The 20,350-nt window shown below is 37.2% G+C and overlaps 1 protein-coding gene across 1 annotated transcript; it reads left to right on the forward strand.

Moving 5' to 3' along the window:
- The first annotated feature begins 8,829 nt into the window (after positions 1–8,829).
- On the forward strand, positions 8,830–20,209 carry LOC112936181 (F-box/FBD/LRR-repeat protein At1g13570). Its single transcript, XM_026019962.2, has 3 exons — positions 8,830–9,765; positions 19,378–19,527; positions 19,665–20,209. The coding sequence occupies exons 1-3, from the start codon at positions 8,848–8,850 to the stop codon at positions 19,980–19,982; spliced, it is 1,386 nt and encodes a 461-aa protein (XP_025875747.2). The 5' UTR covers positions 8,830–8,847; the 3' UTR covers positions 19,983–20,209.
- Positions 20,210–20,350: the final 141 nt, after the last annotated feature.

Genomic DNA, 20,350 nt, shown 5'->3' on the forward strand with positions numbered 1-20,350 from the left:
GTGTGTAGCAGGTATTTATAGAGGAGAAGAGGAGAGACGAACAACCAGGAGATGGAGAGGTGGCGGCAGAAATTAGAGAAATGGTTTTGGCAAATTGAAGAGCATTCAATTTTTTGCATTGAAGAGGAGAAATTGATGGCGAAGCTAGTGATTTGTAGAGAATTGTAAGAGGAGGCTGCTTGAGCAGGAGCTCAGTGTGCTTGACTTGTGTGTCAAGGTGTAGAGGTGGCTGGAAAATTGAAAAATGGATCCATCTCATCAATTTTATTCAGTTTTTATCATTTAAAAGAGATATATTGATTAGAGAGAGGAAGGGATTAATTAATGGGAGGGAGGAATTGGAAGAGACGGCACTGCTTAATGGATGAGCATGACGTGGTTTCTTGAGGGAGGAGGAAGGTGAGTAGCCTGGAGATGAAAACTCACTTTTTTTTAAGATAATGGAAGTTTTATTAAGACTCTGTCAAATATACTAAGATGATACATTCCAACTGAGCCTACCCCCGGCCTCTGCATAAAATGCACACAGCCAATAAAAGGATAAAATTAAACCCTCATCACGAAACATAGATATTAGTGACTATCAATCTGTAGACTAGATCGCCACCCATGCTCCTGGGTAAAAACATCTCGTGCCACCTGGTCCAAATGTCGAGATACCACCGCAATAGTATCCCGCAATCCCGGTTTGTGGAGGATAGCCCAGGTACGTAGCCACCGGGTAACTAGAGTAATAACCTGTAAAGGAGAAGACACTAACTTGTTATAAAAAATAACCCCGTTTCTGCTTAGGCAAATGGACCAACAGAGAGCTGCTGCACCCATCAAAAGCAGATTTCTCATTTCTTTAGGAACACATAAAAGCCAACGCCCAAACATATGAGTAACATTTCGAGGAGGTTGAAAGTTAGAGGCCATATGAATAACGAACCATACCAAACGAGATAGATGACATTGGAAGAACAAATGCTGAATGGTTTCATCCTTATGACAAAAGCAACATTTTTTACTACCTTTCCAATTTCGCTTAGCTAGGTTATCCTTGGTTAGAATTACTCCCCGACGTAAGTATCAAAGGAAAACTTTTACTTTTAACGGTACTTTAATCTTCCAAATACGTCTATTAATATTCGGGACGCCCGTATGAACAAGAGCTATGTAATGTGAATTGACCAAGAAGACCCCATTGGGGGTGAGATTCCAGTGAAATTCATCTTGCTCTTGTGTCAACACCAAATCAGCTATGCGAGGCAATAAATTATGCCAAGCAGCTAGTTTTGCTCCAATTAAATCTCGTCTCCATGAAAAGTTTGGAGGGTTTGTTTGAAAGATTTGTGATATTGTCGATTGTTTATGCCTAACTATGTTATAGAGACAAGGATATTGATCTCTCAACGAGGCATTACCCAACTACTTATCTTTCCAAAACCTTATTTGAGAACCGTCCCTAATACGAAAAGACCCAAACCGAAAAAATCTTGTTTGGCCTTCATAAGACTAGCCCAAAAATGTGAGTCTCCTGCTTTCCAATAAGACTGAGATAAAGGTTGTGATCCTAAATATTTATTACGTATCAACTGTTGCCACATTAGCAGTTAAAAAAATTGATTCAGCTCATCAAGGTGATTTGATTTTTGGTATTGGTGGAGAAAGAATTGATGGGGGAGAGAAAGTGGTTAGTCAGGGGAATTGGAGGAGAAAACGTCTGGCTAGGCACTTAAGTAGAGTTTGAAGAAGCAGAAATGACGTAGCCATGCGGGGGTAGACGGTGGCACATGGGAACATGTCGGCTTGGGGTGGACCCAAGTGCTGGACGAGGTGGAGAGGAGCAGTACACTAGGCTTCAGCCCATGCACGGATAGAGAACGAGGGAGAGAGACACACACAGAGAAAGAGAAGCAAGGATATTAGGAGGCAACGGGCGGAGCCGGAAAGAAAAGGAAAAAGAAAGGAAGATGTGATGAAGGAAGTAAGAAAGGATTTTTCTATTGAGAATTAAGATTTTTCTAACAAACTCAAAATTTGGAGAATTTTTTGGATTTACGATTCTTAGGATTTGGGTGAATTCATGAAATAGAGCTCCACTTCCAAAACTCGAATAAAAACCAAATAACTTCAATTAACAAACGATAAAATAAAAAGGTAATGTAATTAATTAATTTAGTCAAATTAATTAATTATGTGAATTTTTGTTAAGCTATTTTAGATGAATATAAAATAGTGAAAGAAGTAAAGTTTCTTGCAAAGTTACAGCGGCCACGTCATCAACAAATCACTGTCCGTCCGATTTCCCATCCACACGATATAAGCCGTCAAATCCTTATATTGGTGAAATATCTTTTTGGTCTTTCGAGAAACCTATTTCACAATGAGGTCCTCCTATGTCCTTATGGTTTTAAAGAAAAAAAAAAGCATGTGATCCCCTCTCTCGTCTTCTCGTCGTCACACCACTGCCGCGGCTCCTCTCGTCGACGTCCCAATTCACCACCCCCGGTCTGCCTCACCTCTTTTCCCGCACCGACGCATCCTCCTCCTCCCTCTTCCCCACCACCAGCGCCTCCCCTCCCTTTCCCCTACTATCGCCTCTTCCTGCTCACCCCGCCGCCTCCTCCCATCTCCACCTCCTCCTCCTATAGTCCCCGCCACTAGCGCCGCTACATCCTCTTCGCCCCTACTCTCCAACCCAATCCCTTGTCGCCACGGTTGCTTCATCTCAATCGCCCAACTGTCACCTCCCGCATGGTTCCATAATACGAAGGCTTCGGTTGTATTTGAGGAAGCAGCAGCAGCAGCAGCAGCAGACCTCCCTCACTGTGTTAGCTAAGTGCCCCCCCCCCCCCACACACACAATGACCGACATCATAGGTAGTCACTCACACACAGATCAACATCATCAAGCTAATTAACCCATTGTACATGTAGTTTTGTCCACCATCATCACATATTTGGATGCTTCATTCAGATCTTATTATTATGTTTTGCATCAGCAGGCACTACATGGCTGCAGAATGCATGGTAATAAGATCATCAACAACGGTAATGGCAGCGGGGGTAGACGGAGTATGACGGAGAAATAGGTGCTCTATACTGATCAGCGAACAGTGCAAACCATGGTGAAGTAGTAAACTTTGCAGATTGCTTTCTGAGTTTGCCCATGAATATAGATGTGAGTGTTGGACCACTGATTTATGAATGAAAAAGGCAATCTTAACTGATCTGTAGGAACTATATGGGAAGACTATTCCTTGCAAATTCAACAACTAAACACAGGGCTAAGTCACACTCAATTATATATAATGGATTTGTGTGATCAAGTAGGCAGTTGAATTATTTCTTGTGATCATTTATGGTCAATTTTGCTTGGACATATGTACTAGAAACTGTTCAATTAGAATCAAAGTTACAAATTCATGCATTGCAAAGATTTGTGTTTTCTATGGTATGTGCTGAAAGAAGTCTTTGCTTTTCACGCATTGTGAAAATGTGAATTCATTAGTTCCTGAGGTTGACACAGTGGATTATGTTAATTAGTTTGAAAGTGTTTAACTGTCATAATAATTGGAGTTGTGAATCCTTTGTGACTGCTCTACTATCAAATGTTGAGACTAGACACTGCATTGTACTAAATTCTTCGTTTGTTATTCCATGATCAACAGATGGGAGGAAGCATCAAGTTGTACTGGAGATTTTTGAGCAGCTAGGAGTATTTACCTTCATAAATATGCATATTCAGAATTTCTAAACTCGTGCTCTAAAGAAGCATATTTTATTTGGCTATCAATTATTTGGTGTATTGTATTATATATAGTTAACAAAGTTTTTAGCCATAATGATCATGACAATCATCAAATTCTATTCTTTCAAAAACTGAAACTTCCTACAACAGTTGATCCACTGTTTTTGTTTACACCTCTTAATGCTCTTTTTGCTGCTATAATAGATAATAGAAGAGATTGTGGAGTAGCAGATACTAACCACTCCATGAGAAATCTCAAAATTAACTTCCAATCATATGAACTTTGAAAACCAAAAGCAAGGTGTTGAACATAGTATTTGAACCTTAGTTGGAAATATTGAGATTTATAGTTCTAATGAGTAATTGTTAGCCAAGTTTTGTGAGTTTGCAAAAAAAAAAGGGCAATATATATATATGGACCTTTTACATAGGCATCCAAAGTTGTGCAACGCTTGACTAAATAGCTAGTAAACATGAATGTGAATTTTCAAAATTAGACAAATTTAAGAAAGTGACACTTGGCCAATAATTATTACAAAGTTTTAGATATCTAAACCAATATAAAAGGAACTGGTTTTGAAATTGTGCAATAACTAAGGGTTGATATATCTAATCTTAAATATTGCTACCAATAATATGGGTAGGACTTGTATTTTGATATTTACCCCCAAATCTCTCCTAAGCATTTAACCTGTCCATTTATTATCTTTTCTTTAAATTATCATTTCAATATTAATTCTCTTTCGTATGAATTAAGTCAGATTGTTCATTTCCACCTTCAAGACAAGCATACCACCTACTTAATACCCACAAATATTACTCACCTACCATGTGACATGGAGGAGGCTCCGACATGGGCTACTAACGTGTGGGCCCATGATGGTGAGCCCCACCTATTATGGACCCATATCCCTTTGATTTTACGTCAGAGGAGCTGCATCCATATGACATTCAGCTGAACATCTTTTCAGTCATATTAAATAAAGTAGTAAAAGCCATTGATATGTGGGCCTCACTTTTCTTTGGACTCACATGTCAATGACTTTAAATACCCTCTACCTGGCATCGTGTTGTCTTTTCTTGATATACGTGTAACACATTTACGTATGTTGTTGGTTTATTTTTGTATTTTTACTATAAGTTCTATGAACAAAACGGCTTATCGAGAATCTATCTATTATATACTAAAAGTCCATTAAACTCCCTATAAACGCTCTCAAGCTGCCACGTGGCTCCCTCAAAACGCTCTCATATTGCCACGTGGCACTCTAATATAATAGAGAAATCTGACCATCGATTTTCATTTAAATCGGTGGACCCATTATTTTACATCGTTAGATCTATTTTAAAAACCAAAAACCTCCCACCGGCCCCACCACCTCTGTGCAGTACGCACGTACTGCTCCATCTGTTTAGTACTTTTTTTTTTCGTTTGTTCCTTTCTTTTCTTTTTCCAATCCTAATTAAAATTGAACCTATCTTTATAGAAAAGAATACCCCCACAAATAGACATCAAACGCGTTAAAATCCATTAAATATCATATAAATGTTTCTAACCGTTGTGTGCCACTCTTAAATTAGAGAAACGTCCAACCATTGGTTTTCACTAGAATCGATGGACACATTATTTTACGTCGTTATTAGATCTGTATATTAACTAAAAGTCCATAAAACTTTCTATGAACACTCCTAAGTCGCCACGTGGCATCCTAGAAACGCTCTTAAGCCGCCACATGCCACTCCAATATATAACCGTTGATTTCATTATATTTGATGGACCCATTATTTACAACCATTAAATTTATCTTATAGAAAAAGTTAACCACCCAAACCTAACCCCACCCAGCGTACGTACTTATATCTCATATACAACTACCTACTATATATGAAAATAATAATAATATACCTCATGTATTATTATTATTATTACACCACCCTCTTCCTAGATTAACTCTTCCTTCTCATATTTTTTACGCTTTATTAGTTAGAAAGAAAAATCTTCTATTATATACTAAAAGTTCATTAAACTTCCTACGAACGCTCCTAAATTACCATGTGGCATCCTACAAAACGTTTCTAAACCGCTACGTGGCGTTCTAATAAATCGGTGGATCCGCTATTTGTTTAATAAATTGCTAGACTCACTATTTTCAACTATTATATTTATCTTTATAAAAAAAATATCCCACAACCCACCCCTTCTCTCCTCAGTACGTATGTATGTACGTAATACAATGCCATGCTTTCTCCCCTCTTCCAATCCTTCTCTTCCTATTTCTAGATGAAAATTTTAACATGAAAAAATATTATAATAAAACATCTAACCTTTGCTTTTCACTTAAATCGATCGGTGAACCAACTATTTTAACCATTGTCCCTAAAAAAATATTTTAACGATTATTTAAACCGGTGAACCCATTAATCTATATATAAAAGAAACACTTCCCTAAATTTTACCATAGAACATTGTGCTTTGCATGAAAACCAAATATAAACAAACATTAAAACCATTAGATTTAGGTATATAGATGGTTTAAACCGGTGAACCTATCAAATCTATATATAAGAAAAACGCTTTCCTAACTTTGAATATATACTATTTTTCTTTGCAATGCAACCAAATAAAAACAAAATATTAAAAATGGAAATATATATTATGGAGTAAATTTCACAAACCCACGTAGATATATCTATCTATTATATAAAAGTCCATTAAACATCCTAAAAAGCTCCTAAACTGCCACGTGAGATTCCAAGAAACAGTGCAAAGATGACACCTAACACTCTAATTAATTCCTAGAAAATCTATGGAAAAAGGAGAACATCTAACCATTGGTTTTATTTAATCTGATGGACCTAATATTTTTTTTACCATCAGATACCATTAGATTTATCTTTAGTAAAAAACTTAAGATCAATCTGGCGGTACGAGTCCGCCCAACACATATACATGCTTCCATCCATACGCATGATAAGAGTATGTGTGATTTTTTCCTTGCTCGCCTCCCTTTTTTCGATGGTAATTAAGTTAAGGCTTAAGGGTATATAATATCTTCTATATTAGTAAGTTAATTTTATCATACTTTCAAAGATTGCATACACTTGAAAATATAGGTATAGATAATATATCTCATACATATTGATCTTGGTATGTTTTATAAATAAATAAAGAATCTTCAATAGCTGTAAATTTTAAATTATATATTCAATTTATGATCTGTTTGAACCATTGTGTTTTTTTAATTAAATCAATAGTTTAATATCTATACCAACCATATTTAATTGCTAATAAAATTATTATATTTTGGACCCACATCCATACGCAAAAAATCCTAAAAGTTCTCATTACAAATCAAAATATCCAACTTAGTTTTTTAATAAAATCAAAATAACTTATAAACCGCTAACCTTAACCTTAATTATAGCATCAATGGACCTATTGACTCACAACCAACTTAATTATATCTCTCGACATATATGTGGATGCTATTTACTTAATTCCAATGCCCTGATAAAATATATGATCTTCTTTTAAGGATAAATGTACGATCTTATGCTGTGTTCGGTGCTGAGGGTTGGGAAACCTTAATCCTTTGGAAGTTGGACATTAACTTATATCCCAAAATACCTATATCACGTTGCTTAAATCCAACTAATACACCAAGAAAAGAAGAAGAACAGAGGGTGTCTACAGATCAGTCCTTATGGATATTTTACTAATAAAAATTGATTTCAAATACTTATTTGTACTTATTAAATTATCTAATCACTAGAACAAAGGAACATACCGTCCATGGAGTGAACAAATTGGAGGGCTAAACGGTGCATCCCGATGTGCATGCATGGGTATAGAACTTTTTTTCTTTAATGAAAAGAGGGGCATGAGGTAGTTACATGTATATACATCAAGGGCACTTTTTTTTCTTCTAAGTATGATGATGTGAGCATGCTGCCGGAGACACGAATTAACATGTCTACCATCCATGGTGAGGGAAGACGAATAATTTGCTTAGTTGGACTCTACACAATATGTTAGATCTTCTACATATCCAATGGTTACAAATAATGGTCTAAACTCGAGGGTCATATATTATGTTTAATAAATTAATTACCAATTTTTCTATATAAATCAGTAGAGCCATTAATTATATATGGTTTGTGTATGTAATGTCTTTTATAACTTAAGTTTTTTCTCTTTCACTATGGAATCACAATTTCCTATGAGGAATTATCCATAGCTATGACCAATCAATGTTTGCCGTCAAATAATAAATTAATTATCATTTTTTTTCTAAAAAATGGGTAGAGCCATTAATTATATATGGTTGTATATGTAATGTCTTTTATAACTTAAGTTTTCTCTCTTTCCCTGTGGAACCTCAAGAGTCATATGTCTTAGGTACCATTTTTTATACCGTAAGATACCAATCCTAATCTCCAATAGATAATTTTATAAATAACAATTAAATTCGTCATGCAATTCTAACGAAGAAAATTCATGGGAAAAAACATAATTTTAAAACATTGCAGATATTAATTCGCTGGTATACCGCCTTTATAAGTTTCTCAAATTTATCCTACGTACGGTGCATGCCCGCGCGTATGCGCGGGCTACCTTCCTAGTTGGTAAAATAGTTCATTCGTATATTAGATATTAGTCGAGAAAGATATTCATACCATCGATCTCCGAAATCGATCCACGACTCAATGCCATGGTGAAATCGTTCACAGTCACAAATTCGTACTCAGCGTGCAAGTTCCTCGCCTACAAGGCTTACAATCGATCAGTTGGTCCCTTTGGCACTTTGTGCCTCAGCAAGAAAATTCCACGTCACCACTACATTCAATTCAAAATGTAACGCTTCCTTCCAAACAACTCACGCTCGAACGGGGGAGCAACTTTGCAAGGATGTACGTCCCAAATTTCAGTATTCCCTTGAACAGTTCTCTCTTCCTTCCCAGAATCACAAATAGCCCCCTAAACGGCGTGAAACTGAATACTTCTTTTATCAAAGGACGTAAACGCAAAAGGTGCAGTTCATTCGGTGCAGATACAATACAAGTAGGCGGTGGGGGTCACTCGCAGCACACTCGCACCCGCGTCACTAGAGATGGCCATGTCGATGTCATCCTCCTCGCCGCCGTCGCCGCCGCTGCCACCGCCGGCGGCGGCGTCGGACGTCGCCGGGACGGACATTCTGCTGTCCCTGCTGCCGGAGATCCTGGACGACATCCTGACGCGGCTGCCGCTGAAGGAGGTGGTCCGCACGTGCTGCCTGTCGCGCGGGTGGGCGCGGCGGTGGGAGTCGGCGTCGGGCCTCGACGTCCGGTTCCGCGGGTTCTACTCCGCCGGCGCCGTTGCCGGCGTGCTCGCCCGGTGCGCCGCGCCCGTGGCGAGCTTCGACATCGAGGTCCGCCCGCGGCTCCGCCCGCGCGCCGCCTACTGGCTCCGCGCGCTGGCGGAGAAGCGCGTCCGCTCGCTCCAGCTCGCCTTCGGCTCCTCCCGCGCCGACGAGCCCGGCGTCTTCCCCGGCGTCGGCCGCGCCATCTACGCCCGCGCCGAGCTCTCCAACCTCTACCTCCGCTACTGCGAGCTCCCGCGCCCGCCGCCGCCGCAGCCGGGCCAGGGGTCGTTGTTCGCCGGGTTCCCGCGCCTCACCAGGCTGGCGCTCAACAGCGTCAAGCTCCCGTTCGCCGGCGCCGGCGCGCTGCTCGAGCGCGTGATCGCCGGCGCGCCCGACCTCGCCGACCTGCTCCTGGTGGACGTGATCACCGGCGTCGTCGCCGGGGGCGAGAAGAAGGTGGAGGAGGAGGAGCCGGAGGCGTGGGCGATCCGGGCGCCCAAGCTCCACTCGCTGACGCTCTGGACGCCGGCCGTCGACAACGGCTGCCGCGTCGCCGGCGAGCTCCCGCTGCTGAACGCGGCGAACATCTCCGTCGACGCCTTCCTCGGAACTGAAGATTTTCTCGACACTCTCTGGCTGGTTTCGCGTGTGAAGGTGCTCAAGTTCTCTGTCAGAGACAGGGAGGTACGTACGCATGATCATCCTCTTCACCAATAATTTACACGAAATGTTTCATAAGTTATTTATTAGCTTTGCTTGAATTATTCCATGAATCTGTTTGATCGATTTTAATCGTGCAATTAACGAGGTTTTAAATCTCCGGTTTGAGGAGTGTGTTAACCATAAAAAAACACATAGTTTGATTTGGGAGAATTTTTAGGTGCAACACTTAATTTTAAATTGGTGAATCAATTGGAATCATTTTACTCCGATTAATAAGTTTCTACTCCCTCCGATTTCATTTTAATTGACATTTCAGACAATGACACGGTCTACAAAATATACTTTTGACCTTATTTTCTATTATAATATATACAATAAATAAATACATTTTAACTTTTATTATAGTGCTTTGAAAGACAAATCTACATATGCTGTTCTAGTTTCTTTAAACTAAATATTTTTAATGTTATTGATGATCAAAGTTATAAAAGTTTGACCTCAACCTTGTTCTAAAACGTTAATTATTATAGAACCGGAAGGAGTATGATTTAGTAGTAGTTTTTGGACTATGTATATTGGAGATGATGAGGAGGATCTTTGTAGAGATTTGTTAATGGAGAAGAGTTTATTAATCTAATTTATTAAATACAAAAAATTGAACAATAAATGAGGCCTTGTTCAGGCCAAAATAAATAAGTAAATAAATGAGGCCTATTTCAATTTGGATTCTTGCAAAAACAAATATGACGCATTAAACTGGTCCTCTCCACCATAATTTACACCAATTTTAACATTACTTGAATTAATCCATAGACCAGTTTATCTAATGTTAATCAAGTACTAATTAGCTAATTTTAGTTGGTTAATAGTTCAATTTTTGAATATTTTTAGGTACATGTTTTCAAACCTATGAATAAACCAGAAATCATTTATTGTGTATTGGGAGATAATAAAGAGAAAACCACTCGCTCTAAAAAAAACTACTCCTCAATCAGATAAACTTATAACTTCCTCTGTTTCATAATATAAGCCATTTTAACTTATTTTTGTCAAACTTTTTTAAGTTTGACCAAATTTATAAAAAAAGGAAAGAAATATTTCCAACACAAAACAAACATATTATCAAAATATATTCAATGTTATAGTTAATGAAACTAATTTGGTGTTATAGATGTTGCTAAATGTTTATATAAACTTGATCAAACCTAAAGAAGTTTGATTAGAATAAAAGTCAAAGCAACATATGATACAAAAACATAGGTACTAATGAATAAGAGAGTTTATTAATTGATTAAATGCAATATTGATCAACAAACGAGGCCCTGTTCCGGCAATAAATAAATAAATAAATGAGGCCTTGCGCAGGAGAGTGAAATTATTTCAATTCGAATATTTGCAAACGGATCTCTAGGAAACATTTTTCTTTAACTGGACTGTAAACTCGCTGGCAAGACAAAACAAGATACATTAAACTGATCTCTTCACCATAGTTTATAGAAATTTTCCATCAGTTACTACTTTAAGTGTTGCTTGAATTCGATGCAAAAAAATTGTTGCTTCGCGTTTCCTCATTCCATGGGAAAACACATGAAAGAAATCATCCACTCCAACCTCATTTTCCCGTTTCCTTCGCATCCAAAGGAGACAATCAAACACTAATAACTGATGCCATCAGTGAAGAACAAAGAAACAAAGAAGCACATCTCATAGGAGAACGATGAGCATGGAGGAGAGGCCAGGTCGTTGGCGTGGAGGTTGCGAGCGGAGGTCAATGGCGAACGGAGGCCGACGCGATGGGTATCGAGGGTGGCGTCCGGCGTGGAGCGAATACCGCATGAGAAGGTCAGTGATGGCGCGGCAGCCAGCGAGCTCGGTGTCGGAGTCGAAGAGAAGGGGTAGAGCACGAAGTGGTCCTGGAGGAGGCCAGGCTGGGGAAGAATTAAGACGGGCCGCACGGCCAATGGCATGGAGTTGGGGGATGGAGGGCTGCCTGCACACGGAGGCGATGGCGACGGGATGGAGGGCTGCTGCTCCTCGGCTCGTGAAGAATCAACGGGAAACAAAAGAGTGTGGGAAAAACGGAGTTGGATTAATTACTGTTCCTTTCCTATGAATCCCATCCTCTACTCCCAATGATCCCATCTTCTATATTCCTTTGATTTCCAACCCTCTATTTTACATTTGGATTCCTTTATTATACTTTTCCTATCCTACGTTTTTTCTATCCCGTGATCCGAATGAGCCCTTAATGTGGAGGTGGTCACAGACAACGTGAATCAAGTTACCACGACAACCTTTACCGTTTTGTTCTATATATAGTGTGATCACGTGATCCCTAGCAACATATATATTAGAGGGGACTTAAAAAGGTACTGCATCCTGCAGAGTCCATATCTCCCCTTTCCTTCCTCATCCCGTAATGAGAGATCTCGAGTCCCTGGTTTAGTATCGGCTTGAATTTGAGGTGGCAGTGACTTAATTAATTAGCAGTATGCCGTATTCAAAGTATTAGTAGGATTAACAATTGTAATTTCATATTGAATGGATCCGTAGAAGGTACATGTTGTTGCATGAACTTGAAATGTGAATATATACTATGCTTTAGCGAATCATGATCAACCAAGTGATGTGAATATATACATCTTCCTCCTTGCACAACAATCATGATCAACCAAGTGATGTATCCTTGGTACAAATTCCTTGCGGAGGGGAAAGAGGCTAATGATGAAGAAATCATGTGTCAACTTTGTGTTGTACACATCGAAATTTGTATTGACACTTGTGATGTGTTTTATATGCTCGGTATTAGTAATAATACTTGTGGTGTCATATGGTACATGGCTGATGTATTTGCTCGCACTATATGTCTCTATGCATGTACTTAATCAATAATGTCATGTTGGTCCAAGGGCCACGTGTTAGTGAGACATCGGGGCAAATAAATGATCGCATGAAATTCCAAATGGCAAAGAAGGATTGCCCCTTTGTAATTCCATGATGCTTTCAAGGAATTACGAAAGCATGACTCCATTGCTAACAGTGTTGGATTCAACGGTGCTACGTGCAACACCATATCCTATATATGGTGCGGAGCCTATCATACTCAGCAGAAACAACAACACTTGGTTTCTACCCATGCAAGGAACCTTGTTTTCCTAGCAGATCCACGACACCATGTCTAGAAATGCTAGGGGCTATGTGGTAAGAAATGCTAGGGGCTATGTGGTAAGACACCATATGCTATGGTGCCTTGTTTGCCACCCAAGCCCGAAACCTTCCATTTCGGGCCGAACTGTGGACCCATGTCCATAGATGATGGTGCAATAGGTTGTCATCATGTTAGCCACTTCGCAAGGAACCTTCTATTGTAGACAAAACCACGGTGCTATTTGTATGAACAAATCACACTGACGCATGCTATGGTTGGTCCGAGACCTTCCGTAACACACATAATACGGACAAATAAATTCCTATTTTGCCCGTCAGTTGAAATTAATTGCCATAAGTTGGGTCCCAAATAGTCCACATAAGAGTTCTTACTACATGCTAAATTTCACTATATGCTCTCAAGATTTCGCTCGATTCCTTCTATACCAATGAGTTTTGCCCCGATACCTACGTGCCTCATGACCCATATTTTTCAATTTTATTCCTCATATAATTGTTCGGTTATGTTGTTATTGAGTTGATCGTAATATTTTTATGAAATGACTATATTGCCATCACTCATAACAATAATCAATATGCCTCCGCACTAAAAATAAATCCCTCACAAGAAAATGTTTTAGCTATATCATTTTCAAGGAGGGAAAATAAACTAAATCATTAAATTTTTAAATTTTCACCAAATTTGTAAATTAGAATCACAAAATTTTAGTCATATTTGAAGGGAGTAAATTATTTGTATTTCACTTAAATTTAATAATTTACCTAATTTTTTTAGTAATTTCACCACCCTCCTTCAATATATATCCATTTTTTTTATGAATTTGACTAAAAAATTAAAATTTATTCAAATTTGAGGTAAAAATATTAAAATTTATTCAAATTTGAGTGAAATTTATTCAAATTATTATTTCCTGTAAATTATTTCATAAGTGATTCTATTTCATCATGAGGATTATGATTTAACTGTATAAGCTAGCACTGACATTTACAAATCAAGGGTAATCCAGTCCAAAAAGAAAAAAAAACAAGTGAAGGGAATATGGTTATTTCTGAAACAAATGGTCAATACACAATCACATAATAGAATTATTGTGTAGAGGATAAAAATATAAGGACTACTAGGGAATGAGACAAAAACCGAAGGATATGAAAGAGATTGAGACCAAAGGATATATATGAAAGAGTTTGATCAAAATTTTTTGGGTGCACAAGGAAATTTCTCAATAATATAAAAGTTTGAAATCTCAAAGCTTCATCAAGTTCAACAAAACCAGGAAGTAATAACAACTAACCAATAAATACAGCATCATATGTGTTCAACCGAATACCACCATGCAACACAAACCCAAGATCTCCTATATTGTGTGTGTAGGGATATTTTCTGTTGTTAGCATTCTCCAATTTGTAGGAATATTTTCCCTTGTTTACCATTCCCCAACCCAACCTCCTTCACACAGTATAGCCACTAGCTCTTTATCTCCCTCCCTACCTCATGATATTCCACTTAGTGATGGAGCAGTGGGGCACAATGGCCTTGATTATTTCCTGGTATTTCAAGACAGCTCCTTTATTCGAAAGCTCATTCCCTCGGAACTTTTGGGCCCCACCTTTTAATTTTGTTTGAGAGTTGAGACAGAGCTCATTGAGAGACGGTAGAGAAACTGTGTGCACAAAATATTACAAGAATTAAAATATTTACAAATAAATAGTAGAGATGCGCTTACTTGTTTGTGATAAAACGACCTGTAAGGTGATTGAGTGGTTTAGGTGTAGTTGGCACACATCCTCATGCTTTACACAAACTCATCTTTAGGCCTGTTCATTTTGCATGCATCGCTACAGAAGAACATGGCTCAACCCCTTTGGTTGTCTGTATTTTTTGTTCCGAACTTTCTTTTCCTCTGGCTACTAAGATGTTTCAGTCAGTTAAGTAGTCTCTGAGTTGGAACTAGAAATCATTGGGGAAAATATACCTATCTCTTGTTAATAGTTTTAAAAGTAACTAGGAAGGTAGCCCGCGCATACGCGCGGGCATGCACCGTACGTAGGATAAATTTGAGAAACTTATAAAGGCGGTATACCAGCGAATTAATATCTGCAATGTTTTAAAATTATGTTTTTTTCCCATGAATTTTCTTCGTTAGAATTGCATGACGAATTTAATTGTTATTTATAAAATTATCTATTGGAGATTAGGATTGGTATCTTACGGTATAAAAAATGGTACCTAAGATATATATGACTCTTGAGGTTCCACAGGGAAAGAGAGAAAACTTAAGTTATAAAAGACATTACATATACAACCATATATAATTAATGGCTCTACCCATTTTTTAGAAAAAAATGATAATTAATTTATTATTTGACGGCAAACATTGATTGGTCATAGCTATGGATAATTCCTCATAGGAAATTGTGATTCCATAGTGAAAGAGAAAAAACTTAAGTTATAAAAGACATTACATACACAAACCATATATAATTAATGGCTCTACTGATTTATATAGAAAAATTGGTAATTAATTTATTAAACATAATATATGACCCTCGAGTTTAGACCATTATTTGTAACCATTGGATATGTAGAAGATCTAACATATTGTGTAGAGTCCAACTAAGCAAATTATTCGTCTTCCCTCACCATGGATGGTAGACATGTTAATTCGTGTCTCCGGCAGCATGCTCACATCATCATACTTAGAAGAAAAAAAAGTGCCCTTCATGTATATACATGTAACTACCTCATGCCCCTCTTTTCATTAAAGAAAAAAAGTTCTATACCCATGCATGCACACCGGGATGCACCGGTTAGCCCTCCAATTTGTTCACTCCATGGACGGTATGTTCCTTTGTTCTAGTGATTAGATAATTTAATAAGTACAAATAAGTATTTGAAATCAATTTTTATTAGTAAAATATCCATAAGGACTGATCTGTAGACACCCTCTGTTCTTCTTCTTTTCTTGGTGTATTAGTTGGATTTAAGCAACGTGATATAGGTATTTTGGGATATAAGTTAATGTCCAACTTCCAAAGGATTAAGGTTTCCCAACCCTCAGCACCGAACACAGCATAAGATCGTACATTTATCCTTAAAAGAAGATCATATATTTTATCAGGGCATTGGAATTAAGTAAATAGCATCCACATATATGTCGAGAGATATAATTAAGTTGGTTGTGAGTCAATAGGTCCATTGATGCTATAATTAAGGTTAAGGTTAGCGGTTTATAAGTTATTTTGATTTTATTAAAAAACTAAGTTGGATATTTTGATTTGTAATGAGAACTTTTAGGATTTTTTGCGTATGGATGTGGGTCCAAAATATAATAATTTTATTAGCAATTAAATATGGTTGGTATAGATATTAAACTATTGATTTAATTAAAAAAACACAATGGAATTAAATATGGTTGGTATAGATATTAAACTATTGATTTAATTAAAAAAACACAATGGTTCAAACAGATCATAAATTGAATATATAATTTAAAATTTACAGCTATTGAAGATTCTTTATTTATTTATAAAACATACCAAGATCAATATGTATGAGATATATTATCTATACCTATATTTGCAAGTGTATGCAATCTTTGAAAGTATGATAAAATTAACTTACTAATATAGAAGATATTATATACCCTTAAGCCTTAACTTAATTACCATCGAAAAAAGGGAGGCGAGCAAGGAAAAAATCACACAGACTCTTATCATGCGTATGGATGGAAGCATGTATATGTGTTGGGCGGACTCGTACCGCCAGATTGATCTTAAGTTTTTTACTAAAGATAAATCTAATGGTATCTGATGGTAAAAAATATATTAGGTCCATCAGATTAAATAAAACCAATGGTTAGATGTTCTCCTTTTTCCATAGATTTTCTAGGAATTAATTAGAGCGTTAGGTGTCATCTTTGCACTGTTTCTTGGAATCTCACGTGGCAGTTTAGGAGCTTTTTAGGATGTTTAATGGACTTTTATATAATAGATAGATATATCTACGTGGGTTTGTGAAATTTACTCCATAATATATATTTCCATTTTTAATATTTTGTTTTTATTTGGTTGCATTGCAAAGAAAAATAGTATATATTCAAAGTTAGGAAAGCGTTTTTCTTATATATAGATTTGATAGGTTCACCGGTTTAAACCATCTATATACCTAAATCTAATGGTTTTAATGTTTGTTTATATTTGGTTTTCATGCAAAGCACAATGTTCTATGGTAAAATTTAGGGAAGTGTTTCTTTTATATATAGATTAATGGGTTCACCGGTTTAAATAATCGTTAAAATATTTTTTTAGGGACAATGGTTAAAATAGTTGGTTCACCGATCGATTTAAGTGAAAAGCAAAGGTTAGATGTTTTATTATAATATTTTTTCATGTTAAAATTTTCATCTAGAAATAGGAAGAGAAGGATTGGAAGAGGGGAGAAAGCATGGCATTGTATTACGTACATACATACGTACTGAGGAGAGAAGGGGTGGGTTGTGGGATATTTTTTTTTATAAAGATAAATATAATAGTTGAAAATAGTGAGTCTAGCAATTTATTAAACAAATAGCGGATCCACCGATTTATTAGAACGCCACGTAGCGGTTTAGAAACGTTTTGTAGGATGCCACATGGTAATTTAGGAGCGTTCGTAGGAAGTTTAATAAACTTTTAGTATATAATAGAAGATTTTTCTTTCTAACTAATAAAGCGTAAAAAATATGAGAAGGAAGAGTTAATCTAGGAAGAGGGTGGTGTAATAATAATAATAATACATGAGGTATATTATTATTATTTTCATATATAGTAGGTAGTTGTATATGAGATATAAGTACGTACGCTGGGTGGGGTTAGGTTTGGGTGGTTAACTTTTTCTATAAGATAAATTTAATGGTTGTAAATAATGGGTCCATCAAATATAATGAAATCAACGGTTATATATTGGAGTGGCATGTGGCGGCTTAAGAGCGTTTCTAGGATGCCACGTGGCGACTTAGGAGTGTTCATAGAAAGTTTTATGGACTTTTAGTTAATATACAGATCTAATAACGACGTAAAATAATGTGTCCATCGATTCTAGTGAAAACCAATGGTTGGACGTTTCTCTAATTTAAGAGTGGCACACAACGGTTAGAAACATTTATATGATATTTAATGGATTTTAACGTGTTTGATGTCTATTTGTGGGGGTATTCTTTTCTATAAAGATAGGTTCAATTTTAATTAGGATTGGAAAAAGAAAAGAAAGGAACAAACGAAAAAAAAAGTACTAAACAGATGGAGCAGTACGTGCGTACTGCACAGAGGTGGTGGGGCCGGTGGGAGGTTTTTGGTTTTTAAAATAGATCTAACGATGTAAAATAATGGGTCCACCGATTTAAATGAAAATCGATGGTCAGATTTCTCTATTATATTAGAGTGCCACGTGGCAATATGAGAGCATTTTGAGGGAGCCACGTGGCAGCTTGAGAGCGTTTATAGGGAGTTTAATGGACTTTTAGTATATAATAGATAGATAGATAGATAGATAGATAGATAGATGTACTATAAACAAACTGCCTACGAAGGGTGGTTTATATATAGATTCAGGAGGAGAGGAGGGAGAGAAAGGCGGCAAGCCCTGTTCTTATGTGTGCGTATAAGTACCCCCTAATTAGCAGTACCACTCAAAGCCCCAGCTATAGAGCACATCGTTAAAGTTCATAGAGTCATGGACAACATGTGAATTCTAGGATGCATCCCACATGGCCTACACGGTATGAAAGTGTTGTGCTTTTTGTGAACCAACTGCAATTTATGTTGAGACTTGGAGTCTATTATTTATGTTCCCCACAAAGAAATGAGAGTCTCTTTCTAGAAAAAGTTCTGCTAGAGGTTCATTTGCGGAAACTATTTTTAGAAATCACTAAATTCAAAAAAGAAACTTGCTCATCTGCACACAAGATCCTCCTTTATTGATCAATCTCTAGCATTTAACCCATTAATAAGTTTGTCTCCAATAATAAATTTGCTGAATTTGCAACCGGTTTTTAGAGCTAGCGGATTTATTTTTTTGCATAAGATTCTCGTTATGATCTCCAAATATACTTTTCTATCCATTCCAAAAACAAAACAAAAAAGCATCAACGTCAGATGCTTTCATCGTCATTTTATTTTTGTAATTGCTTTAAAATTATAATCTGTCATTCTGAATTTGGACAGCCCAATCACACTGGTATAATTTCCTTTGTTATTTGTGGTCCTTTTTTAATCCTCATTATTCATTTGGCATGAAGAGAGTGTGTGTGTGTGTGTGTGAGTGTGTGTGTGAGTGTGTGTCCTCTATCCTACCTGTAGGCAGATTCAATTTCAGCTCAGCTATAGGAGTATGATACTCCAATTACTCATACACTGTTTGCAAGCAAGTAGATCAAGTTGCATTGATGATCATATATCAGTCTAACTTAAATTTGTCATGATTTTCAGGTCGATGAAAATCCATTGGAGAGAATTACATGGAAGTTCCGGAACTTAAGGACTTCAAACTTGAGCGTTGATTTTGGCAAAATCTCAAGTATCATGTCAATCTTTTCTTTACTGCGTTGTGCTCCACAGATTGAACAACTGAATATTGAGGTAACACTGGATGCATCTCTTCAAGTCACTTTTAAAATACCTTCACAGCATAGAACACTGCTTTTTTTTCTTGTAGATTGGCCTATTGTAAAATTATAATTGGCATTTCATTTACTTGACCTATATATGTTTTGTAGGTTGATCTGAAAGAAGCACAGGGAGATGATGAGATTCATGAAGGGATTCTAGAAGCATATATGAGTGAAGATTTGGTTAGAAGTCTCAAGCGTGTGACCCTGTCTTTTATCAAGTGCTTCCCAGGGGAGATGAGCTTTATCAAGCTTCTTCTATCCAAGGCAGCATCCCTTGAATCACTTAAAGTCATGATGTTCTGGCATCATATAATGCCCGTTTCGGATGCGTGTCTTCTTTTCACGACATACAAAAAGGAGTCATCTACCCAGGTGAAGTTTATAGTGGAGCATGGCATGGACACATTCGACATCGGCTCTTAATTTGGGAGTCCAAATATTTTCCGGAATAAACGGAAGAACACCTTCTCTGGACTTGCAAACTGTGTTGGCTGTAGAGATGGATGTTGTTGCACAAACCATTGTTTGCCTTTTGTTTTTCCTTGAGAGGTGTCTCTGATACTCATGTTTGTGACTTACTGTCAGATTGCTTTAGATGTAACACCTGAACCAAATTATGGTGTTTTAGATTTCTGAAATTTGTTAGTAGACATGCCTGAATGTGTGTGATTTAGTATACTTAGACTGCGGTAGATAAGGCAGATGTGGTTTATACCTTATGCCAACAAAAAAAAAATCATGTTCCAATATGAAATTCAGGAGCTGCTGAATTTCTGGAACAGATTTAGATC

Source organism: Oryza sativa, chromosome 8 (assembly GCF_034140825.1).
Source record: "Oryza sativa Japonica Group chromosome 8, ASM3414082v1".
In the NCBI taxonomy this organism is placed as follows: domain Eukaryota; kingdom Viridiplantae; phylum Streptophyta; class Magnoliopsida; order Poales; family Poaceae; genus Oryza; species Oryza sativa.

What these genes read in the sequence shown, in the direction of transcription:
- LOC112936181 (XM_026019962.2), top strand. Translation starts at nt 8,848, where the DNA reads ATGGCCATGTCGATGTCATCCTCCTCGCCGCCGTCGCCGCCGCTGCCA. An exon ending in TCTCTGTCAGAGACAGGGAG is followed by an intron (nt 9,766 to 19,377) that starts GTACGTACGCAT and finishes CATGATTTTCAG; the next exon opens with GTCGATGAAAATCCATTGGA. An exon ending in TTGAACAACTGAATATTGAG is followed by an intron (nt 19,528 to 19,664) that starts GTAACACTGGAT and finishes TATGTTTTGTAG; the next exon opens with GTTGATCTGAAAGAAGCACA.